The sequence below is a fragment of the Engraulis encrasicolus genome, chromosome 16 (genome assembly GCF_034702125.1).
Source record: "Engraulis encrasicolus isolate BLACKSEA-1 chromosome 16, IST_EnEncr_1.0, whole genome shotgun sequence".
Taxonomy (NCBI): Eukaryota; Metazoa; Chordata; class Actinopteri; order Clupeiformes; family Engraulidae; genus Engraulis; species Engraulis encrasicolus.
Window position 1 is genome coordinate 50843439 of NC_085872.1, and position 26275 is coordinate 50869713.

At 46.2% G+C, this 26275-nt stretch overlaps 1 protein-coding gene across 1 annotated transcript in view; it reads left to right on the forward strand.

Annotated features, from left to right (window-relative positions):
• Positions 1 to 26275, forward strand: part of clstn2a (calsyntenin 2a) — a 335228-nt gene that overhangs the window by 241282 nt on the left and 67671 nt on the right. Inside the window, exons 6-8 of the mRNA XM_063219781.1 lie at positions 11007 to 11180; positions 19714 to 19971; positions 22962 to 23083. Of these exons, the coding sequence (XP_063075851.1) occupies positions 11007 to 11180; positions 19714 to 19971; positions 22962 to 23083 (554 nt within the window). The remainder of the gene's footprint in view (positions 1 to 11006; positions 11181 to 19713; positions 19972 to 22961; positions 23084 to 26275) is intronic.

Below are 26275 nucleotides of genomic sequence, written 5' to 3' on the forward strand. Positions count from 1 at the left end.
GAGTGCTCCTTTAAGGGCATTGCTTAAGTCTAACTGAGTCTAAGTTTGAGCTGTTTTGTTTTTGGCCTCCTTACACATGTACGGTAATTACTAGTCCTCCATTCCCCTTTACCCCCATTTTTTCCCTCCTTCACTTTTTTGTTCAAGAGATGTTCTCAAGGGAGTGTTAATGTAACCATGCATATCCTTTGCACTGTGCACTGTGCTGTGATGGGCTATTTTGTGCTGTGCTATGTTGTGCCGTGCCGTGCTGCTCTGTGCTGCTCTGTGCTGCGTGTGTGTGTGTGTGTGTGTGTGTGTGTGTGTGTGTGTGTGTGTGTGTGTGTGTGTGTGTGTGTGTGTGTGTGTGTGTGTGTGTGTGTGTGTGTGCGCACGTCTGTCTGTCTGTCTGTCTGTCTGTCTGTCTGTCTGTCTGTCTGTCTGTCTGTGCGTGCGTGCGTGCGTGCGTGCGTGCGTGTGTGTGCGTGCGTGCGTGCATGTGTTTGTGTTTATCTGAATGGACCATGAGTCCCCCCTGATTGCCCCCATGCTGCTTCTGAAATTGAAAACAACAATGTAGCTCTCATGAACCTCTTTAAAAGGATGCATGCGAGTCACTCTGTTACACACCAAAGCCCAAGGCTCCCAGGACATTTGGAAATGAGGAAAATCTCATCTCAAACTCATAGGTGATGTTTAGCCATGAGGTATCCATTTCAGCCTGTTTAGTGCAGTTTAGAGCAATCACCTGATAAGGCAGTGAAGTAAAAGTGCTACCTGATAAGGCAGTGAAGTAAAAGTGCTACCTGATAAGGCAGTGAAGTAAAAGTGCTACCTGATAAGTGGGACTCCCAAGTGGGACTCCCAAAGTAAACGTGCTACTGCAGCTCCACCACTGCAGTGCTTCTAAACTACCTCATAGTTTCTTTTGTAAGCTTAATGCAGCCATACTTCTACACTTCCAAAATCCTGAGTTTCCACAAGCACACACATAATGTGCCTCTAAAAGCTGAAAGCCTTGCCGTTTGAATACGCTTATAACACCTCTAAACTCCAGAAAGTGAGTACATGGCTGCACCTGAGCCAGACATCTGTTTCTGAGTTCCTGCTGATCTCGTAATAAAGAGGCTGTCGCCACAAGCCTCCCTCCCGCTCGCAACCCGACGCTGTCAGCATCACTTCACGCCTAAAACGCTCCCAAGTTGAAGTGGAACCGAAGGTGGAACCAAAAAGATGGTTTGTGAAAATTGCTTTTATTCTTTTGTACAAAGAGGAGAAATATCAAGGCCCTGGGTTAAATTGCAGGCTTCTTCTGTAGAGAGGCAAATGTTGCCAGACTTATTGTTGTTGCTCGTGGTGTTCCATGCTGGCGCCGTTGGCTCGGGAACAGCAGAGTGATTTGGTCCATTGTAGCCCCCATAGAATAGCTTCATTTAAAACAAGTTAGCAGCCACGTTAACTGTTATACCTCATACAACATGCCACAGCCAATTGCTGGTAATCAGCGAAAGAATGAAACTCTTGCAGGGACGACGTTCGGTAACCCACAATAAACGTGTCATTGCCATTGAGTCATTGATGGCGTAATTGTTGGTCTGAAGACTTCATCACGTTTTGGAAATGCAGGGTGTATTCAGTGTGCCGCTCGCCAATGCTTCTTCTCTTTTCTTCTATTATTTTCTTTTATTCCATTGTGCTTTGCTACACAAGAGCTCGAATTGAATGAGCCATGTGCAAATTCCTTAAAATAGTACCTTTTGTGTGTGTGTGTGTGTGTGTGTGTGTGTGTGTGTGTGTGTGTGTGTGTGTGTGTGTGTGTGTGTGTGTGTGTGTGTGTGTGTGTGTGGGTGTGTGTGTGTGCATGTGGGTCATTTCACGTGAAATCAGACACTTTGGGACCCGACCGACCCGGATTTCGATCATACTTGGTGTGCCTTTTCAGTAGCAAGGTAGCACCCCTGAACTGCATTGGTTTGAATCTGACACTAATATTAAGGGAGAAACAGACTAGGAAAGGTTCACATGTGAGGGTAGGACACTATACATTCAGCCTTGAATATATCAGTCAATGTTAGTCACAAAAAGATGCCTGTGGTGTTGTTTGAAAGCTCTTTTCTGGCTCTACATATTACACAATTACCTTGGAATACAACTACTCTCAGAATATGAATTATGATAAATTGAAAAATTAAAAATTGAATATCTAAAAAACCTATATTTTAAAATGGCCAGTTCCTTGTCCAAACGTAGCCGGCAATGTCATGAGCAGCACCTAAAATGCTGGTGTTCGGTTTGTTATTCATTTCAGAGAGAATTTGACTCACAAATATGGCGTCATACAGACCACTTACTAATAATATGGTAATACCATAGTAGCATCACATGACAAAACAAAAACAAAACAAAAATGGTCAGTGTCCATGGTCCCAGGTTTCAGAAACTAAGGCAGATGTCCATTTATACACACCAAATGATGATATGTGAATGTTTGAACATTCCTTCTCTGTGTACCTGTGCCATCTTCCCTTTACCGTACTTTAAAGAGATAATCAATGGCTACACTCTCATTTTGTACTCTACCAGTGCATTTGAAGCAACAGCTGTGTCTTTTGTAGATAATGTATAAGTATGTCCCATTGCAGTTACAGGTTCCACTACCAGAAGCACATCCTGATGATCCATGACAAGTCTATCTGGTCTGAAGGGAAAAGTGAAGGATGGAGATGGCCCATGAGGATGCAGGAAGTTCAGTTTCACCTCTCCAGTGCTCGGCATACATTCCTCAGCACATGCTAGCCACCAGTTGCCATCATATACAGCTACAACATACCCTTTGATGCTTGAAAATGTAACACATTCCTTTACTGAGCTCACTCTTTCAACTCTGCCTTCTCTGAATGCTGAAAATGGCCTAACTTCCACTGTGTCCATTGACAATGGGCAGAAGCTGTGTAGTTTTTGAGTACCTGGAATAGTTCTTGCAGATTCAAACCTTTTCAACAGGTTCTCAGCTTCATGATGGTACATCTCTGTTGTGGCAAACTGGCAATGGATGTTCTTGACATTATCCTTGACTGACTCCCTTGAACCAGGAACGTTTTTAAAACTATAGTTTTGTAATTCAAGATGCTATTCAATCATTTCACTGGAACAACCAGTGCAGGCCACAATCCACCCATTTGTATGTTACTACCAATATCAGTTGAAACTGGGAAAAAAATCTGTTTTGTTGTTATTTCAGACTGCAACATTCAGGATACAATTGCTGTACATCTGTTTCAGAAGCTCCTATTTCAGTTCCTCAATGACACTTCATCAATGATAGAACGTCCAAAGAAGATCATATATTTTTTCTGATGACTGTGCTGCACAATATAAGAACCTTAAAAACACAACAAATTTGTGCCACCACGAGGCAGATTTTCACATACCTGCAGAGTGGCACTTTTTTGCCACATCACATGGCAAAGGTCCATGTGATGGCGTTGGAGGGACAGTTAAATGGCTTGCTGCACGAGCAAGTCTGCAACGTCCTATTGACAATTAAATTGTAACGCCATCCCAACTGTTTGAATTTGTCAAGGATAATGTCAAGAACATCCATTGCCAGTTTGCCACAACCGAGATGTACCATCATGAAGCTGAGAACCTGTTGAAAAGGTTTGAATCTGCAAGAACTATTCCAGGTACTCAAAAACTACACAGCTTCTGCCCATTGTCAATGGACACAGTGGAAGTTAGGCCATTTTCAGCATTCAGAGAAGGCAGAGTTGAAAGAGTGAGCTCAGTAAAGGAATGTGTTACATTTTCAAGCATCAAAGGGTATGTTGTAGCTGTATATGATGGCAACTGGTGGCTAGCATGTGCTGAGGAATGTATGCCGAGCACTGGAGAGGTGAAACTGAACTTCCTGCATCCTCATGGGCCATCTCCATCCTTCACTTTTCCCTTCAGACCAGATAGACTTGTCATGGATCATCAGGATGTGCTTCTGGTAGTGGAACCTGTAACTGCAACGGGACGTACTTATACATTATCTACAAAAGACACAGCTGTTACTTCAAATGCCCTGGTAGAGTACAAAATGAGAGTGTAGCCATTGATTATCTCTTTAAAGTACGGTAAAGGGAAGATGGCACAGGTACACAGAGAAGGAATGTTCAAACATTCACATATCATCATTTGGTGTGTATAAATGGACATCTGCCTTAGTTTTTGAAACCTGGGACCATGGACACTGACCATTTTTGTTTTGTTTTTGTTTTGTCATGTGATGCTACTATGGTATTACCATATTATTAGTAAGTGGTCTGTATGACGCCATATTTGTGAGTCAAATTCTCCCTGAAATGAATAACAAACCGAACACCAGCAGGTGCTGCTCATGACATTGCCGGCTACGTTTGGACAAGGAACTGGCCATTTTAAAATATAAGTTTTTTAGATATTCAATTTTTAATTTTTCAATGTATCATAATTCATATTCTGAGAGTAGTTGTATTCCAAGGTGATTGTGTAATATGTAGAGCCAGAAAAGAGCTTTCAAACAACACCACAGGCATCTTTTTGTGACTAACACTGACTGATGTATTCAAGGCTGAATGTATAGTGTCCTACCCTCACATGTGAACCTTTCCTAGTCTGTTTCTCCCTTAATATTAGTGTCAGATTCAAACCAATGCAGTTCTGTGGTGCTACCTTGCTACTGAAAAGGCACACCAAGTATGATCGAAATCCGGGTCGGTCGGGTCCCAAAGTGTCTGATTTCACGTGAAATGACCCACGTGTGTGTGTGTGTGTGTGTGTGTGTGTGTGTGTGTGTGTGTGTGTGTGTGTGTGTGTGTGTGCGTGTCTGTGTGTGTGTGTGTGTGTGTGTGTGTGGGAGAGGTGGGAGAGGTGATGGTGTGAGAGGCAGGAGACATCTGAATGGCCAACTTTACACACACTCTCCACCAAAAGGAACACACCCCATTGCATTGCCCTTACATTACACTAAAGTGACTGAGGCGTTTATGGGAAATGTTATTTGGATATAAGTTATCAGGACCTTGGAGCAATGTGAAGCTAGGTGCTTTGCTCTTTTTTTTTTTTTACTTTATTGCAGGTTTATTCAAGTCATCATTTTCATCTGATCATTTGTAAATTCAACTTTCAGACATTTTCTTTTTTTGTTTATATAAAGTGATAACATAAATGGTGACAATTGCATAAACAGATAGGCCTGGGAAATTAGGTGCTAGGGAGAAAGAAAGAGAAAAAAAAGACCATAGGTAGAGGGAAATGTGTGTGTGTGTGTGTGTGTGTGTAGCATGCGTAAGCTAAGCGCTAACGTGATGAACGTAACTCCCGCCATAGAATCGCCGTAGCATCGAATGCGCAGGGCAGCGCACTCGTTAGTGCTGTCGTAACGGCTGCCTCACCAGCTAACTTCACCTATCTAATCAGAGACCTGTTCATGTAGGAGGGAAGTCATCGAGTCACTGCCTCCCGTTTCGAATCGACCCTAGGTAGTTCTTTTATAGTCCTGCCGCAGGTGTCGCCAATGATCAGGTCCACAGGTGTTGCCAATCGGCCAATGACCAATCAAGACAACCTGCTGATTACATGAAAAAGATATGAGGGGAGCCAAACTGCACAATGGTGGAAGGAAGACAGACAGTACCTGGCACATGTAACAGAGAGTCAGTGTTAAGGAAGAAACAACACATATTAACAGCATAGGGAGAGGTTAAGGTAAATGTGATTCATTCTTACTTCATCTCTGCTTTAGCCTGGTAAACTAGCGCCACCCACTGGAACACCGAAACTTTTCAGCTGCGAGTGGGTCTGGCCTCGTATCTGAGAACGTTTTGAACACGGTGCCCTAAGTCTGGCAAAGCCAATCACAACGCAGCGATTTGTTTTGAATTAAAGCGGGCAGGGTTTTGAGGGAGTGACGACGAACCTCGCAACACCGTTGGGAAAGCACATCAACGGCAAAGATCACCGATTGGTCAGAGTGCCGGCACGGTTTTGAAAAATCAACAGTTTGTTCTCATCAACAATCTTCGGAGGTATCGTTCATCGGGGACAGACTAAATTACTCCGGTCTCACATTTAGACTGGTTTATCAGGCTATCTCTGCTTATTATGTAGTGGTTCTGTGTCCTTAGCAAACTTGCATCTATGCGTCACCAACCAACTTCCTTTACCGCGGTTGTCACACTCACAACTCCATGTCTCTGTGCAGGGCCATCCAGGTAGGCGGCTGTCGCTCTGTGCAGCGGACAGCATGTCACAACGTGGGCCATTCACATAGTTTCAAGAAGTCAGAATTTCATGGCCATCCAGGTAGGCGGCTACCTCTCTGTACAACGGACAGCATCTCACGCCACGGGCCTCTACTCTGGCACAGCAGCGTACAAAGATAACCATGGCAACCTCTGAACCACATGGGGGAGGACGAGTGGCTAGTACAGATCAGTGACACACATGAGCCAAACTGTGTGTGAGATGGCAGCTGTCACTGCAACAAGCCACATCAACTGGACATTATTTCAGATAGTAAACAAGCCAACCACAAAAAAAACACAAACACAATTAAAATCATCCAGGGCCCCGTGTGTGAGCCACAAGCAAGATCCAGGCAAATACAGTATATTTTAGGCTTTAACGATCTGCGTGGGAGTCCAATAGGGATGGCGAAAATTTAAAAATATCTTAACCGGTTACTGAGACTCATTAACCAGTGGTTAACCGGTTAACCGGTAATCTTAAATGATATAAAGCTCGTGGCCTGATAGGCACAGCACTGAATTTTTAACATTTTATTTCTCACATAAGCCTTTCTTTTTGCCTGCGCAGACAGGACCTGCCATGTCCAGCCAGTGTCGTCACGTGGAAAATGCTAAATTATCGTACCAAAACCTCAAAATTATCGTTTTGGGGGCTTTTTGGGAGGAAATTATTATTGCAATTATTATTACCGGTTAACCGGTGGCAGAAAATTTAACCGGTTATCGTTGATCCGGTCGACTATCGGATAACCGGTTACCGGTTAACATCCCTAGAGTCCAAGTCGGAGCGCTTACTTGCGTATTACTGCTGTTGCCTTACCACTGTGCCAGCTAAGATGACACATGGTGATCACTGATAGCAATTAGCATTAGCATGGTTCACTGGTGCAGCCAGAGTAATAACCGGCTCAGAGCAGAGATAGGTCAGGGCCCGATTCAGTGTAAATGAGGACCTCTCGCTATTGAGAAAGTGGGCCATATTATATACCATATGCAGGTCTCTCACGGCTGCTAGGCGATGATTAAAGAAGGAGGAGGAGAATGTGTGCACATGGGATAATAATGATCACAGAAGCAAATGATACGGTTGGACTTGCCGACTTGTGAAAGCGAGGTGAATAGAAATGTGAGTTGTAATGTTCAGTACATGAATAGGGCAGGATAGCACTCGGACGCAGTAGGCAGAGAGGTGGTAGGGGGTGTGGGTGGTTATCACCTTGATGGAAGATCTATGAAAGGAGTGGAGGTGTGTAAGGCAGGGAAGGTGTGAAAGCTTTTAGACAGGGACAGCTTGCTTTATCGAGCAGAAACCCTCACAATCGTTTGTGGATAGAATGCCTGGTGCTTTCAGCAAAGGCATGTTCTGGCCTGCTGCCCAGAGACATGAAACCTCCCTGTGCAGGGCTGGACTGGGACCGGATAATGGCCTGGGTATTTTTGGCTTAGACAGGCCCCCAATATGTACATAGATACATACGCAGGCCACTTTCATACCATATCTTGACTGGTATCCACCGTCTAAATTGAGGATAGAGCAATGGACACCCCCCTCTAAACTGTGGGCCAGTCCCCAGGAAAACAACAATAACAATAACAACAGCAGCAGGCCATGGGGACTGTTGGCCCATTGGGGAAATCCCCTGTATGCCAGATTGCCAGCCTAGCCCTGGCCCTGTGCATATCAGTATGTCTCCACTGGAGAGTTTAAAGAGTTTGTCACTGGGTTTAGATTCGCTTGCAGATTACTGATTAATTGAGATGGTTCTGGCCTTGGAGTGTAGAAAGTACCTTGAGACATTTTAATTTTTAATGGTGTTATGTAATAAATATACTGACTTAACTGAATTTAATGATTTTACGCAAGAAATAGAGAACCCTCAGACTCTTGTTTTGCTCCCCTTCCTAATTGCGATCACTACACTGATGCAACCGTGATTTATTTGTTGGCTTATTTATTATTTTGTATATGTCAGATGACAGACCTGGCTGGAGCAGTGGTCAGATATCCAAAGGGGCTATAGGTGAACTGCAGGCGGTCGGATATCCAAAGGGCTATAGGTGAACTGCAGGCGGTCGGATATCCAAAGGGCTATAGGTGAGACATTGCAGCCCATTGTTATCGTGGCCCCTTGTTTTCAGATACAGAGAGATAGATGATGAGCTGTGTCTGGCCTCCAGCTATCTGCCTCCGTGCTGCTACTGCTACTGCTGTTATGGAGGCATGGCCTCTCACGCAGGGCCACTGATAACTTTTGACGGGCCTGGGACAAAGTCATTTGAAAACTCCCTTCCCTCTCTTTTCTCCCCAATCTCTCCGCTCCCCTGTCCCTCTTCTCTATTCCATCCCCTCCTCCTGTCCCTCGCTCCTCCTCCTCCTCCTCCTCCCCCTCTCCTCTGGTGCCATTTGTTCAGAGGGAATTGTTGGTATTTGTGGGTGTCCCACTCTAACAGTTAGGGCCGCCACCACTCTCTGCCTCAGCCTGGACTCTCTGCCTTTTGATCTCCAATAAAAATGTAATAAGGTGACCCCAGAAAACCTTTTTTTTTTCTTTGTCGTTGCTCTCGTTCTGTCTCGCTTTTTTCTCCATCATGCTCTCTTATTTCACTCCTTCTCTTCTTCTTCTCTCCCATCCCATCTCTCTCTCTCTCTCTCTCTCTCTCTCTCTCTCCCTCTGTTTCTCTCTCTGGTGGTGAATACAAACGATGGGTGCTGCAGCGTTAAGCAGTGTGTGAGTGAAGGGGAGATGGCAGAGGCTGCAGGGCCTGTGGTGCTCCTTGGTCACAGTCTCTGAGCCGCGACCGGCCGAGCTGCCTGTGAATAGCCAATGTCTGGCCTGTGTGACAGGCGACAGGGCTGTCGACGGGGGGACAAAGGGATATGTTATCCTGGGCCCAGGGAGATAGGGGGCCCAGAATTGGGTCCCCATTACATGGTATGTGTTGGGTAGGGACTTAGTCCTGGGCCCAGTCAAAGCGTTCAGCAGCCCTGGCAGGTGCACCTGTCCCCCATATGCTGCGCTCACATTGGTATGCCAAGCAGGACACGACACAACACGGGAGCTACGCTACACCTGACTAGAAATCTCTACCCCAAGATAAACATAATAACGTTATAGTGACGTACCGGCAGATGAAAATCCCTTTCTGCTGTGTGTCATGGGGGGTTTCAGTGGTGTAATGTGATAGTGATCTGTCATTGACAGGCTCTTATGATGTTGCAGTGATAGTGTCGACATGTGAGGTAGCTAGTGCAGCGTGGAGTGGCAGCGGCGTTAGGTGTTGCCAGATTGGGCGGTTTCCTGCGCAGTTGCGCTGCTTAGGATGGCCATCTGCGGGTAAAAAGGGCATTTGGGCAGGTTTATCTGCAAGTTTATGGCCATAGAAATCAACATAATTCAGTTTAAATTGTATGGAATTTATTGCTTCCAGGTGGGGTTTTGACCATTTTTTGGGCTGGCAATTATCAGTCTCGTCTGGCAACCTTGCCGGTGTTATTGTTTTTTACTCTTTTAAAATGTATTAGTTTTTATTTATTTATTTATTTGTAATCGTTAATATTGTTATGCCACCCAATCCTGAGTGTAGGCTATGGGTCTTTCTCAAATGCAAGGCCAGTGTCCTTCCAAGTGTATCAGCCTAATTAGGCATGCCCAGTGATTGGATACCCTTTATTAGTCATAGCCAGTGATTGGATATTCTGTAGAGTTCACCAAAAAGTATCCAATCACTGGGCGTGACTAATTAGGCTGATACACTTGGAAGGACACTGGCCTTGCATTTGAGAAAGACCCTATGTCAATGGAGACTGGCTAGCGCTGGGCTAGGCTAGCAGGAGTGTAGGCTATCCCTGTGTTTCAATGCATGGATTGGAATCCATGCGTGGAATGATACATAGGATTGGTCAATGGGGACTGGCTGGCGTTGGGCTAGGCTAGCAGGAGTGTAGACTATGTCCATAGAGACTGGCCTATACTGGGTTAGGCTATCAAGATTCGACAGTAGACTAGCTATATGTTTATGCTGAGGCTGAGGCATCTTTAGTGGTGGGGAGAGAGCCCTCTGCAGCCAAGCACACCCCTCCCCCCCTCCACTGCGCAGCCCCCACCCACCACCACCAATCCCATCACATCCATTTCCCCCCACCCCATTACGTCCAACCCCTCTCCCAGTCACCCCCCCAGCCACCTGCGCCACCCCACCTCTCCCCCTCCCCCAGCCACCTGCTCCTGCAACTCATTTCAGAGCTCAGCGTGCGCCCAAACGATGTCGCCCCGAGATTACAGTGGAGGAGGAGGGTCTCTTCTACCCTCTTTCTGTTGGCTGTCTCTCTCCTGCATTCTCTCATGCACTCTCTTGTGCCCTCTATTTCTCTCTCTCTCTAAATCTCTCTCTTTTTATCTCACACAAACTTACTTGAGCCTAAGTGGAGGTTTTGTGCTTGTTTTAATGGATGGATGGATTTATAGATGGTTGGATGGATGGTTGGATAGATGGATGGATGTATGGATGTAAAGTGCCATAAATTATGTTCATAATATAATTTCAAACATTCCATAATGTCCTATTGTGTCCAGTAAGCGCCAAACCAGGTCAAATGGCTAGGTTCTAGACTGCTGATGAGGTGTCATATTTCAAGAACCTCAAACCTCAATGTCTAAACCAATGAAAATATTTATTCTCTCTCTCTCTCTTTCTTTCTCTCTCTCTCTCTCTCTCTCTCTCTCTCTCTCTCTCTCTCTCTCTCTCTCTCAGGTTGGAATAAACGAGTGGACTATGAGCCAGGCACGGGCAGCAAGCAGCTGCATCTGGAGACGTGTGAGGGGCCGCTGTCGTCCGTCAGGGTGAATGTGGAGCTGCAGACGAACCACATCGGCAAGGGATGCGACCGCGAGACCTACTCCGAGAAATCACTACAGAGGCTATGCGGTGAGCACGCCAGTGTGTGTGTGTGTGTGTGTGTGTGTGTGTGTGTGTGTGTGTGTGTGTGTGTGTGTGTGTGTGTGTGTGTGTGTGTGTGTGTGTGTGTGTGCCCAAGGGATGCGACCGCAACACCGAAAAATCACTACAGAGGCTATGCGGTGAGCACGCCAGTGTGTGTGTGTGTGTGTGTGTGTGTGTGTGTCCAAGGGATGCGACTGTGAGACCAACTCTGAGAAATCCCTACAGAGGCCCTGCAGTGAGCACGCAAGTGTGTGTGTGTGTGTGTGTGTGTGTGTGTGTGTGTGTGTGTGTGTGTGTGTGTGAGTGAGTGAGAGAGATCTACGGTAGTGAGCAAGTGAGACAGTGAGTTAGTGTGTGAGTCAGCGAGTGAGTGATTTAGTGAGCAAGCGTGTTGAAAGGAGTCTTCAGGAAGTCTGTGAGGACTGCATGAGAGAGACTTGAGTGTGGGTGTTCTCACTCACAATAGGCAAATGACTGCAGGTGTGGCGTTTCCAAATTGCATAATTACACAAAATTGGACAACTTTCTCCCCACTGTCATCAACAGAACAAGAGAGTTATATTTTGTGAGACTGCTACTACAAGACACTGTCTGGGTGAGCAGAGGGGGAAAAGAAAAGAAAAGAATACCCAATTTAGGGAACGCACTCTCAGAAATGAAAGTGTTTGGGTCTTGAGCGCTGCCATTTCTTCTGTAATTACACTGAGAGTTGAGGGATCATTCAATGGGAACAGCATAATGGGCTGCACATAGTAGCTTTACTTTTTTATATTTTCTATTCTTTGCTATTTCCATCTGGAGGTATTGTCATTGTTCAGCTATTGCAGTGTTCCTCAACGGGAGCTCTACAGCCCACTCAGAGGGTTTTGGGGCGGCCTGGGAGGGGGCGTTGAAAAACAGACAGCTGATAGACAGACTTCTGCTGCTGTGTTGTGCTGTTTTCATTCCAAACTTCCATTTTTACCCCAAAATTGATGACAGCAAACCTCATCCTTCTGTAGGCCTGTGTTTACGATAAGCTAGCAAAGCCCTGACAGGACGCTAGGTATGTTTTGATGACTCAAGCAACTTGATTTGACGTGAACAGGAAGTGTGCATGATTTAATTTGCTACAATAACTCTCAAATACTGTGTTGTGATAAGCTGCACAGATGAAATATCCAAATCATGACTTTGTAGGAGTTTTGACTGTTGGCGTTTTCATGATCTACTGTATGTCAGTTCTGTTCATCACATAATTACGAAAATCACACAGAATGTGCATTAGAATGTGTAGATTCAAAATCCACACACAAAAAAACGGGTTTTCCTGATTTGGGAGACAACGCATGGGAAGTAAAAATGGGTTTTCCTGTGACTTGGTAGTCAATGTGTTAATGTGGGAATGTGTATATGTTTATGTATTTTAAGGCACTTTGAGTCAACTTCACTTGTGATACTGCGCTATATAAATACTTGTTTTTGGAAGGTGTTACAGACATAATTTGTTATTTGTTATTTTGGGGGCCCAAAATTTGAATCTTTCATGGGGCCCAAAATTTAAATCTTTCATGGGGCCCAAAATGACGTTGTGTATGGCTACGAAATACCGCTTCTAAAGAATGCAGTTCCTGTATGTCTGGCTACGAAACACAAACACTCCTATGGCTTCTAAAGAATGCAGTTCCTGTGTGTCTGGCTACGAAACACAAACACTCCTATGGCTTCTAAAGAATGCAGTTCCTGTGTGTCTGGCTACGAAACACAAACACTCCTATGGCTTCTAAAGAATGCAGTTCCTGTGTGTCTTCACTGGTTCTCCTGAACTACATATCTTCTGTGGTTCTCCTGTCGAGACGAAATGAGGAAGGGGAGCGTGGCACATCATTTAGATAAATGTTTTTTTTTTCTTTATTATAAGGAAAATGATTTTGATATTTTGAACAAAGAAAAAAAATTGCAAAACAAGTTTTCTGAACCTAAGCAGAATTCCATGGCCACTGCAGTTTAGGCCATTACAATGTAGGAGCCCTTGAAATTGAGATAGAATTAAGTCAGTGCTTTTTCCTTTTTTGAAGTTTCTGGATTATAAATCATTGTTATGGGGAGTAAATGAACCCAGATTGGACTGGATTCTGAGTGATGGGTGCACCCGCCCGCTCGTCCAACCGCCCAACCGCCCGCCCACCTGTCAGTGGTTCAGGCTGCTGATTTTCTCACGCCTCTCATGGGCTGTACCATCCCTGCCAATCTTCTCACACACACACACACACACACACACACACACACACACACACACACACACACACACACACACACACACACACACACACACACACACACACACGCACCGCCCGCCACCCCATTCCGTGACATCTCCACCATTGGGACATTTATATTCTCCACAGGCGGAGGAGAGGAGAGGAGCTGCGATGTAATCAGAGTCCGTCCCCTCTAAATATGCAGTACGCAGCAATAGCAGTTTATTGGCCCGAGTCCTTAAGTGCCTGAGTTATGGCTCGCTAACCCTCCTCCATACGCAGCTCATCTGTATGCAGGAGGTCTTTTTCCAGCTAGGTTGCCAGATGAAGCGGATGATTTCCAGTCCGAAAAATGCTCGAAACCTGCCTGTAACCACTAAATCCTGCCCAATTTGAACTTAAAGGGTAAATTCAGGCAATTTCAACATGCAGTTGTAATGCTCACACTACCCTGGACTTGTCAATACCTGAGGTTTTTTTTTTTTCAGCCTTTTCCGAGATCCTGGTCATTGTAATGGGGCAGGTGTTTGTTTACATTTCAAAAAAATATTTTTATTTATTCCCAAAAACATCCAAAAGGTTATGCAACATCAGCAGACAGCTAGCAAACAGCAATACCTTTTGGGAAAATATTTGGAGTAGGCCTATGTTCATTTAAAAAAAAAATGTAAACAAAAGCTGCCCTCATTAGAATAGCTCATATCTCGGAAAGGTCTGATCCAAAAAATGCAGCATCACCGGGTACTGACAAGTCAAGGGTAGCGTGAGCAATACAACAACATATTGAAATTGGCGGGAGTGCTCCTTTAATTCTATTGATTTCTATGGCCATTGATCTGCAGAAAACAAACGCCCAAATGCCTTTTTTTAATCCTTTGCTACCCGCCGACCATCATCCTAAACAGCCCAATTGGGTGGGAAACAGCCCAATCTGGCAACTCTGCTCTCCGCCTTCGTTAGTATGCAGCAGCGCTGAGAGACGGGAGTTTGCTACAGACCATAATAGTTATCTAATATAAAATAAAACAGATTATAATTGTTTTTTTTTTACATTAAGCAACATCAATTTGTGGAAGTATTCAACAGAAACAGGCACCCCAGGAGAGCTAAGAGCTGTTGGGGAGAATGAGATTTGAGATTTGAGAATGAGACCTCCTCCACCTCTCTCTCTCTCTCTCTCTCTCTCTCTCTCTCTCTCTCTCTCTCTCTCTCTCTCTCTCTCTCTCTCTCTCTCTCTCTCTCTCTCTCTCTCACGTCTGAACTACTTATACACACGGTAATTGAATTATGTCAGCTGCCTCTTGCAATGAATATTCACTAACGAGAGCAGAGAACCCCACAGATCCCATCAGCATTGGTCGTGCTTATTTTTTTTGCTTTCCTTTTTGCATGTGATTTTTTGCTCAACTTGTCTGACAGGGAGCAGCTGGTCGATGCTGAGTGGTATGAGGAGGAGAGTTGGGGTCAGGAGTGGAGACTGATAGTGCGGCTGTGAAAATGCTTAAAGCCGGCTTTATTGAACAGCATCTCATTCACAACGTTTTCACACCTGGTCCCTTTCAGCCGCCTAAGTGAACTCAGAGTAGTGACTCAGCATTTTGCCGCATATGTGAACGCTCCAAAGCGTACCCAGACCTCTCGGAAGAGACCTTGGTTGACGTGGTCTCAGTTCGGTTCGCTTTTGAGTTCTGACAAGTTACACTTGTGACTTGGTGTAATCACTTAAGGAGGGCTCTAGGACCGGGTGTTATTTAAAAAAAAGAAGAGTGACACACCATAAATGCCTACTAGGACCAGAAAAATCAGCCAGTTCTTTTTGTAATACACTCACAATATGAACAAAAACCGAACTGAGTCCTTTTGCTGTCGGTTGCTTTTTGGTCCACTTAAAGAGGACTGAATTTGATTCTCTTACAGGGGACCAGGTGTGAAAACCCTTTTAGCCAGCTTAGCTGTCGTTTCAATACCTTGAGAAAATAGGCCACCTCACTCAGGCCCGTTGCGTTAAGGTACGCAATGTAGGCAGTTGCCTAGGGCCCCCGAGTAGGTGGGGCCCCCAAGGACGACAGGTTATGTACCCAACAGCAATGACGATTTTAAATAGCTTCATAATATGGCACCGTCGCCTGTATGAAGGGCTCTGCTGCGAGGGAAGCGACAGCGCCTCCCTAATACCCCCTTGCTCGAGGGGGCCCCCTTCCAATAGGTTTGCATCAGCGACAACGTGAAAATGACAATTGCCGAACAGCGAGCGCATCGACAATATAGTCAAAGTACCCCCATCTGGAGGGCCCCCCCTTCCAATTGGTTCAAGCATCATATTCCACGCAAATACAAACTGAAAATGGAGCGACACAATCTCTCTCACTGGATGTTACGCAGACGCCAGTTTACATTACATTTTTGGAGACAGTTGCTTTTATAATAAAAGTTAATCTTGAAGACGACACATTAGGCTACTCTCTGTACTGCTGCCAAACCACCAGACTGTCCCAGGCCAGTTGACATCGCACCTACCGCACAGACAGCGAGATGCTTCATTTACAGTTTACATATGTTTTCAAAAACATCCACGTGCTGTAAGCACTGCAAACGTCGATTGTTCAATAACGCACATTTTTTCGACACGGAACTGTTTTGGATGTGGACAAACGCAAGAAGAAACGAATGAACAATGTAATGCCTATCGGATAACAGGAGTCACAAGTGCGATGAGTGGGATAGCTAAATTGTAGCACAATAGTCCCTTTCTTGCTATTACTATATGTTGGGTTACACTTTGGAATTTGGGACCATGATTGTGGAAACGCGTGGATTACAGTTAGAGGTTGGGATACATTCTGCGGTCAAGACAACGCAAGGTAAGGACACCGGGATATTGGTCCCTATAACACAGTTGTCAACCGCGGAGGTTGTTCAGTGATCCTTGGTCGCTGCCTATTCGTGTTTGCTGCGGTACTACTAATAACACAAACATTTGGATTGTATTTTCAAGTGCGTGATGGATGCAATACGAAAAAAATATAGCCTAGTCGGGGAGACCCCCCTTGGCAATTGGTTACAGAATTCATGCTTACCAATATCACATCCCCAACCCCACTGTGCCTGCTCATTCGTTTCTCAGCCTTGAGTTTCTGAACTGTAGGCTACGCCTATTGTTTTACGAGTCAATATTTCGTTTTGCACAAATGGAGCACCCTCGGTTAGATTCTCAAAGTGGTTGGAAAGATTAGACCATTCTTTATTTGTGATTGGCAATGCAGATCATGATTTTCGTGGTAGGGTAAAAAAAAAACCTGATTGGGCCATATAGGCCTACTGTCATTTGAGATGAGCCTACTGAATGGAATGGACTATATTTTCCCAGGTCTTTCTTCATAAAGTTTCATAAAATGAACTGGAGGGACTAGTTATCATAATACCTAGATTGCATTTCCTCACCGAAAAAATGCTGGTGTATGCGTGCTCTTAATGCATTCATTGCCCTTCATGCATGTGTTGCCCTGCATAGCCACAACACTGTCTTAGGTGACTTGTTTGTTTCATTATGTTTCCATGTGACATGATGTTGTATTGGTAGGCTACAGTATGTGACAATGACCAAAAATCCAAAAATGGTCTGGCCCATCCGAAACAGAAATTCTGGCGCCGTGGCTGCCCCGTCAGGAGCACCCCCACCCCAAAAAAAAATGCCCAGGGCCCCGAGTACCCCTTTGCCAAGGGCCCCCAAAATCCTAGAAACGGGCCTGACCTCACTCACTCACCCGGGGTAGGAGAGGAGCAAAGCGGGCACACACAGCTGATGCCAGGGCATATGTTTATTGGCCCATATCGATTGGAGATAATAAATAAGTAAGGAAATAATAAATGAATAAATAAATAGATAGATATTTATTGCATATAACTTAGTAAACTAATAATAAATTAATAAATATTGCATATATGGTAAATGAGCTGAGGCCCATCCCTCTTACTTTAAATAAAGTGTGAGGATCTCTGAGGAGGATAGTAGAACGCCAGGACTCAGTATGTCTCTTCCCCTCTTTCCTTCTCTTCTCTTCTCTTCTCTTCTCTTCTCTTCTCTTCTCTTCTCTTCTCTTCTCTTCTCTTCTCTTCTCTTCTCTTCTCTTCTCTTCTCTTCTCTTCTCTTTCATTCTCTTCTCTTCTCACCCCCTCTTTCCTTCTCTTCTCTTCTCGTCCCCTCTTTCCTTCTCTTCTCTTCTCTTCTCTTCTCTTCTCTTCTCTTCTCTTCTCTTCTCTTCTCTTCTCTTCCCAACTCTCCTTCTCTTTTCTTCTCTTCTCTTCTCTTCTCTTCTCTTCTCTTCTCTTCTCTTCTCTTCTCTTCTCTTCTCTTCTCTTCTCCTCTCTTCTCTTCTCTTCTCTTCTCTTCTCTTCTCTTCTCTTCTCTTCTCTTCTCTTCTCTTCGCTTCGCTTCGCTTCTCCTTCGTCCATTCTTTCTCTTCCCTACTCTCTCTTCCCTTTTATCCCTTCTCTTTTCTGCCCTCCCCCCCTCCATTCATCCCTCGGCTGCCTTCCCATCGCTCTGCTTGTGTCACCATCGTGACACGGAGGCCATTCAGTATCACTGAGGCCCACTAGAAGATAAAGTGACCACAGCACACAGGCACGAGAAACAGGGGCAGTAGAGGACTGGGGATAGCTCAGAGGAGACAAGAGGGGGGAGTGGGGATAGCTCAGAGGAGACAGGAGGGGGTAGTGGGGGAGTGAGAGAGGCAGAGAGAGAGAAACACAGCAAGTAGAGAGACAAATGTCAGGGTGACTGAGAGAGCGAGAGACAAGTAGAGAGTGAGTGAGTGAGCATGTGTGTGTGTGTGTGTGAGAGAGAGAGAGAGAGAGAGAGAGAGAGAGAGAGAGAGAGAGAGAGAGAGAGAGAGAGAGAGAGAGAGAGCAATATAAGCAGAGAGAGGACAGGCAGGTAGAGATGGAGAAAAAAAGAGTGTGCACTTCTCACCAGCCACAGAGGTGAGAAACTGGTTTCCACGGCGGCAGAGAGGCAGACAGGCAATCACACAGAGATGACAGAACTGCTCTTTCCTGCTTCCCCAGAGACAGAGAGAGAGATGGAGAGAAAATAGCCAGTGAAGAAGGATGGAAAGAGAGACGGAGAGAAAATATCCAGTGAACAAGGATAGAAATAGAGTGTGAAAAAGGAGATGGGACAAGCACAGGGGCCAAGGTGATAGAGAAAGAGAGAGAGAGAGAGAAAGAGGGAGTACAAGAAGAAAACAATATTAGGGAAAGTAGTGTGTACATGGTATGTAAAAGGCTTGGCCATAGACCAGTGCCCCCAGCAAGGCCAACGTTTGCATCACCTGTCCTGTTTTGTTTTTGTTCTCTATTGGAAATGTATATTGCCTAGTGGAAATGGATGTGGAGATGCACATTACATGAGGTGGGGTGGGGAATCAGTGGCAGGGGAGAGGCGGGGAAGAGGGTGTGCTTTGGGGAATGCAAAGCATCCATCATAAATAGGATGTTATTTTCTTCATATGATGTGAGTGCATGTTCATTAAATTGTAAAGGTGCCTTTCCTCTCTAACCCCCCACCACTCGCTCTCTCACCCCTCTCTCTGTACTGTACAGTACGCATGATGTTTGAATCGTGTCAGTGGTTTCCCCCTCAGGTTGATTGTTAACCCCACGACAGCGGCAGGTGGACAGTGACAGGTTGCTTTGTTGGAACATGAATCTTGATAACATTGAGGGTCTTTGTTGTTATTATTAGTTTCGCCAGGATGAGACAAAAGTGTTGAAATAAATCGCCGATTGGGATTCTTTACAAAATGCGGAGTGATCCCTGAAGTGACAAACTCGTTGCCATTGGCAGCAGTCATTATTTGCGGGCACTATAGAAAAATAATGACCACCGAACGTCTGGGCCGCCCATTGAAAGTGAATGGAAGCTCTCGCAACATTCTAGAGGGCCGTATAATAATGTAATGTAATGTAATGTATAGTAATGCAATGTAATGTAATATATTGTATAGTAATGTAATGTAATGCAGGACTTTTTCTAGGATTTTTTGGCATGAGGGAGCATCATGGCAGGTTACAGGGGGTGAAGGGGGGTGTTCCCCCCCATGAATGAGAAATTTATAAGGGGTGCTCAAATATATATATATATAAATACAAGTATGAGGGTGCACCCACGGAGGTATGAGGGTGGAGCGCCCCTATTTCCCCGTTCAGAAAAAGCCCTGTAATGTAATAGCATCTACCGGTAATATAATGTACTGTATTGTAATCTTTCCTTGCAGGCGCCGCTTCGGGCAGCACCGACCTGCTCCCCGCCCCCAGCTCCTCGACCAATTGGACGGCCTCGCTGCTGACGGACAGCGGCCGCGACAGTGACCTCATCTTCCGCTTTGACGGGCGGCAGGCGGCCAACGTTCCGGACCGCATGGTACCGCACAACCTGACGGACCAGTTCACCATCGCTACCTGGATGAAGCACGGACCCAGCCCCGGCCTCCGCGCAGAGAAGGAGACGCTACTATGCAACTCAGACAAGACAGGTGAGGAGATAGGGGAGGAGGAGGAGGAGGAGAAGGAGGAAGAGGAGGAGGAGGAGGAGGAGGAGAAGGAGACGCTACTATGCAACTCAGACAAGACAGGTGAGGCGATGGAGGTGGAGGAGGAGGAGGGGAAAGAGGAGGAGGTGGAGGAGGAGGAGGAAGAGGAGGAGGGGGAAGAGGAGGAGGAGGAGGAGGAGGAAGAGGAAGAAGAGAAGTAGACGCTACTATGCAACTCAGACAAGACAGGTGAGGAGATTGGGGAGGAGGAGGAGGAGGAGGAGGAGGAGATAGGGGAGGAGTGAGAGGAGGAGACAGGGGAGGAGGGAGGAGGAGGAGGAGGAGACAGGGGAGGAGGGAGGAGGAGGAGGAGACAGGTGAGGAGGAGGAGGAGGAGATGGGGCTGGGACTGGCAGTGAGGTGGCTAGAGTATGGGGCTGCCGCTGGGGCTGGGGCTGGCGTTGAGGCTGGGGCTGATAGGGCTGGTGGTGGAGATGGGGGTGGCTGGGGCTGAGGGGATGGAGATGAGGGCGGCTGGGGTGGTTGAGCTCTGTCTGGGGCTGGCACACTGGCAGTCATGCTGGGGCTGGGGGTGGTAGGCGTGCTGGGGCTGGCACACTGGCAGTCATGCTGGGGCTGGGGGTGGCACACTGGCAGTCATGCTGGGGCAGGGGCTGGTAGGCGTGCTGGGGCTGGCAGGCAGGCCTACTGGGCCCTGCTGGGCCCCGCTGGCACTGAGGCCAGGACTGCCGCTGGCACTGCCACCAACGACACTCCTGAGCTCATCGATTGGAGCATCACGCTGAGAGTTAATCAATTATACAATGAAGAGGAGAGGAGGAGAGGAGAGGAGAGGAGAGGAGAGGAGAGAAGAGGAGAGGAGTGGAGTGGAGATAAGTGGAGATGAGTCGAGAGGAAAGGAGAGGAGAGGAGAGAACAGGAGTGGCCTGGGGTGTTGGTTGAGTGACGTTAACAGAGAGCTGAGCTGAGAAGTGTTTGGTGTCCGTGGCTCACACTCCGCATGTAATTCAGAGTGTCAGGAGTCAATACGGCTCAGCAGATGTGTGAGTCTCTAACAAGCCCAGCAGCCCATAATCACGTCACTATGCCAACGCCATCCCATAGCCATGAGGTTTCTTTTTGTTTTCGGTAACACTTAACTTGAAGCAGGTGTCATATGTAAGGGTTAACGTTCGGCGAGAAGGTCGCTACCGTGGAATAGCAGCACGACAGAGAGAATCTTTAGACCCCGACGCGGAGCGGAGGGGTCTTGTTCTCTCTGAAGTGCTGCTATTCCACAAAGCGACCGACTCGCCGAAAGTTAACCCGCTTATTATATGGATATACTTAAATGATTCACACATGCGGGGACATTTCTTTAGACCTATTTAATGTTAAGATTGTTGCTGCGCAAAACAAAACAGTGCCGTTGTGGAACACCGCTAGGCAACAGCTAGGTAGGCTAGCCAGGACAACAGGTGTTGTCTATCACAGCAGCTGATTAGAGTGACAAAAGACCGGACCCCCTGCGGAGTGATATGAAACATTCGCTTTAGCCACATTCGCTTTGTATACAAGCCAGTGGCTTTAGCAGTGAACGTCTTGTTGCCATTGACAGCGGTAGCCAGGACAACGGGTGCTGTCTATCACAGCAGCTGATTAGAGTCTTGTTGAAAAGTCGCTTTAGCAGTGAAAAGTCTTGTTGCCATTGACAGCGGTCTGTTATAGACCAACCCGTCCGTTATCGAAAAATAACAGACGTCCGAACGTTGGGGAGCCCCGTTGAAATGAATGGAGCATTCGACAGATGACGTCACAACCATATAATAAGCATGACATAACAATGTCATAGCAGTGTCATAATGCAGTCATTCATGTGTCATAAACATTTTATGACTTTATCATTAAGTGACATTCGGTTATGGCAAAGACAGCCCAAAATCCTTTTTGATGTTTTTTTCATGGCTGGGTTGCGTTTCGACTTCAACGGTCTTCAAGGTAGCGAGACATAGGTTCCCCACCACAGGACAAGGGGATGGCATTGGGGCCCCCTCTCCTGGACTAGGGGATGGTATTGGGCCCCAGGACTAGTGGATGGCGTTGGGCCCCAGGACTAGTGGATGGCATTGGGCCCCTGGACTAGGGGATGGCATTGGGCCCCTGGACTAGGGGATGGCATTGGGCCCCTGGACTAGGGGATGGCATTGGGCCCCTGGACTAGGGGATGGCATTGGGCCCCTGGACTAGGGGATGGCATTGGGCCCCTGGACTAGGGGATGGTATTGGGCCCCAGGACTAGGGGATGGTATTGGGCCCCAGGACTAGTGGATGGCGTTGGGCCCCAGGACTAGTGGATGGCATTGGGCCCCTGGACTAGGGGATGGCATTGGGCCCCCCACCCTGGACTAGGGGATGGCATTGGGCCCCTGGACAAGGGGATGGTATTGGGCCCCTGGACTAGGGGATGGCATTGGGCCCCTGGGCTTGGGCCCGGTAGGCCTCTGCATTAATCCGCAGTAATTATGGGTTTGTATTGCAGACCATATGAGGAGGTGGCATTTCCAACTAGGGGCCTGGCACTGCGGGTATCATCGCATGTCATCCATCACGCCTCAGTGACAGCGGTTGTGTTCAGAGCTGTGGGTTTGATGCAGATTTTTATGGAGTGACATTCACACCATTTGGCAATAACTGCTTTACTAATCATCTCCTGTGTTTGTTTTGTAATGTGGGGGTGTGTGTGCTGGTGAGATGGTGTAGTGGGCTATTCATAATGTGCCTAATGTGCATTCTCTCTTTTCTTTGTGTGTGTGTCTGTGTGTGTGTGTCTGTGTCTGTGACTGTGACTGTATGACTTTGTGTGTGTGTGCGTGTGTGCGTGCGTGTGTGTGTGTGTGTGTGTGTGTGTGTGTGTGTGTGTGTGTGTGTGTGTGTGTGTGTGTGTGTGTGTGTGTGTGTGTGTGTGTGTGTGTGTGTGTGTGTGTGTGTATCAGAGATGAACCGCCACCACTACTCTCTGTATGTCCACAACTGTCGGCTGGTGTTCCTGCTGAGGAGAGACTTCACTCAGGTCGACACCTTCAGACCAGCAGAGTTCCACTGGAAACTAGACCAGGTACACACACACACACACACACACACACACACACACACACACACACACACACACACACACACACACACACACACTCACACACACACACACACACACACACACACACACACACACACACACACACACACACACACACCTTCAGGCAGGCCTGTGGAGATCCACTGAATGTTGCAGTACAGAAGAAGGGAGAATAGCTTAGTAATGAAGGAAACATCAGTGGCAAAGCACACCACGTGGAAGACATAATAATTCTATTGAAGACATGACAATATCAGTTCTATTGAAGACATGACGATACCAATTCTATTGAAAATATAGGAAGAACATTTCTATTGAAGACATGAGGATAACAATTCTATTGAAGACATAAGAATATCAATTTTATTTGTAAACAAAGTTCTGTGTCGTTGTAGTTAGTGAAGTGATGGTGTTCGTGTATGGGCTGTTAACTGCTGGGCTGTTGAGGATTTTGCCCTCTTCTCTTCCTCCCCTCAATGTAGTGGTATCGGTCTTCATGCCGCTACTTGAACTCTCAGAGTCAAATTTACACATTATTTGTTGCTGTTATGGTCAAAATAGCGCATAATAAATTACTAAAACTATTGTCACAGGCTTTGTTGTCACTGTCACTGTGTGTGAGTGCGTGCATGCGTGTGTGTCAGAGTGCTATGATGTATGTGTGTATGAGTTTTCACAATATGATATAATAATCCTTTATCCACATTTTGGAGCTACTGTATGAAGATATGACATGCATTTGTTATGGTGTTACGATCTGATGAAATATCAAAGATGTGTGTGTATGTACGTGTGCGCGTGCGCGCGCGTGTGTGTGTGTGTGTGTGCGCGCGTGCGTGCGTGCGTGCGATATGTCTTCCCAGGAGTGTGTTACATCTTCCATAGCTGAGAGACCCCTTCAGTGGTCCCCGTCCTCGTTGGGAGGAGCAATTAGGCGAATAATCAAGTGTGTGTGTGTGTGTGTGTGTGTGTGTGTGTGTGTGTGTGTGTGTGTGTGTGTGTGTGTGTGTGTGCATGCGTGTTCTCTGTGCGTTGTACATAAGTGGCGGTGTCACGCAGTGTTCACGCTAGAATTCCCACTGGCCGGACAAGTGGCCGGCTGTATTGTAGAATACCGGACATTTGGAATATCTAATGGACCTTCCCTCCTATGGCCAACCACACACTCCCTAATTGAGTCTTTTCTACCAGCAAAACTTAAATTTCACTAGCATTTGGTCAGTTGGCTGGTGTAAATTAAGAGCCCTCCTTGTATGCAAGGGGAGCAAACGCACGCTCTCTTTCACATACCCGAGAGCTAGAACTGAAAGAGAGAGAAAAAAAGCAACCAGCCAGCGTGCTGTGCGCATATCTAGCCTAAGTTAGGCCTATCGACTGAAAACATTGTGTTTTGGCAGCAAACCCGAAAAGGATTTCCCTACTCAAATTGGGTAACAAGGAGATGACTGTAATGGTAGTGCAGTAACAGTAGCCTAACGACGCTATTTGAAATGTATTGCGATGTGTTCCTGCGCTCTCAAAAGTAATGGAATCGACATGTTCCGTTCGACGCTCTATATAGGCTATGTGGGCGTGTGAGTTACATCCCATTTTGGCCGGTGATGAAAAAAGTTATAAAGCCCTGCATGCTCTTTCGCTGGGACTTCTCGTGAGCACATCTTTCTCTGAAATGTTTAATTTGACCCCCTACTGTTGCCTACATTTTTCAGCAGAGGTAAAAGTGAAAGTGATGCGATGCTGCGCATGCCATTGCTTTGAGTCCCAAACAGTTAGGCTTGACTTCGCAACTGGGCATGAAACGGTTTTGCAAATGCAATGCCCTTTGTTGTGCTCACTGATATATTGATAAAATGGGCTACAAAAAGCAGAATTGTTCCTCAGCAGCCAGCGTGAGTCAAATGATTGGGAAGCATAACCTGACTGGGGACAACGACGTGGGGATGAGAGCGCAAGCAAGACTATTGTGTAATGTTTATGACACGTTCATTTAGGCTATTCACAATTATTTTCAGCTTTCTTCAGTTTCATATTACTGGTGTTTTGTAACATTCAGTATTTAAAATAAGCACATATTATTTACTGATTGATTAGTCATTTTTTGTCGGACATTTTGTCCAGTCATATTTTATTCACATTCATGCATGCAAAACGGCCAATGTCCGGCCACAGCCGGCTAACGTGAACCTTGGTGTCACGGAACAAGTGGCTTTCACATTTCTAGAGCCGAGTCTTTACCCCTCATGGGCGCCACAGCAGAGTGTTTGCCTTTTATTCATTTATGAACATGCTTATTTGGTTATTTCCTTCCTTGTTTTCTTTCTCTATTTTTAGTTAGCTTCTCTGTCCCCCTTCTACGTCTTTGGTGCAATTACTGCCTAATGTACTGTGTACAGTATGGGGAATCTGAAACAGAAAATCTGAGAATCCTAGACTACTCTAGACTACTCTCCACCGCACTACACTACACAACACTGCACTGCACTGGTCTCCTATTGGTCCATGATGATAGGGTTCACTGCACTGCACTGGTCTTTTATTGGTCCATGATGATAGGGTTCACTGCACTGCACTGGTCTCTTATTGGTCCATGATGATAGGGTTCACTGCACTGCACTGGTTTCTTATTGGTCCATGATGATAGGGTTCACTGCAGCAGCCTACACTTATCACACGAGTAAAACACACCAGAAGAGACAAAAGCTACGAAGAGTCGCTGGACTGTTTTCATAGCAAGAGCAACACGAGCGATTTCAGCAGCAGAGTATGACTTTTAAAAACAGAATGCAGAAATTCCAATGCCGCAATCGCTGAACCGCATCATAGCTCATTACCATAATCGTAGCTGAAGTTCGAATACCAACTGTGGCTGGTGTCGCTCAAATCGCTTTTCTCTCTTTTGTGGTCAGCTCCTCTATACAAAGTCAATTACTTCCATTACAATCATCGCTCCTGTAGCATTCAGTATGTTTGTATGGTGACAGCTCACTGCTGCTATGAGGAAATGCACAATAGATATAAACATGTACACACTACCAGGCACACACACATACTGTACATGTGCACATACAACCATGACACAGAACATACACCAGCCACACATAGAGAAACGTTTGCATGCAAATACACAAACACAGATAGGCAGACACCATTAACACTTGTAAATGCACACACACA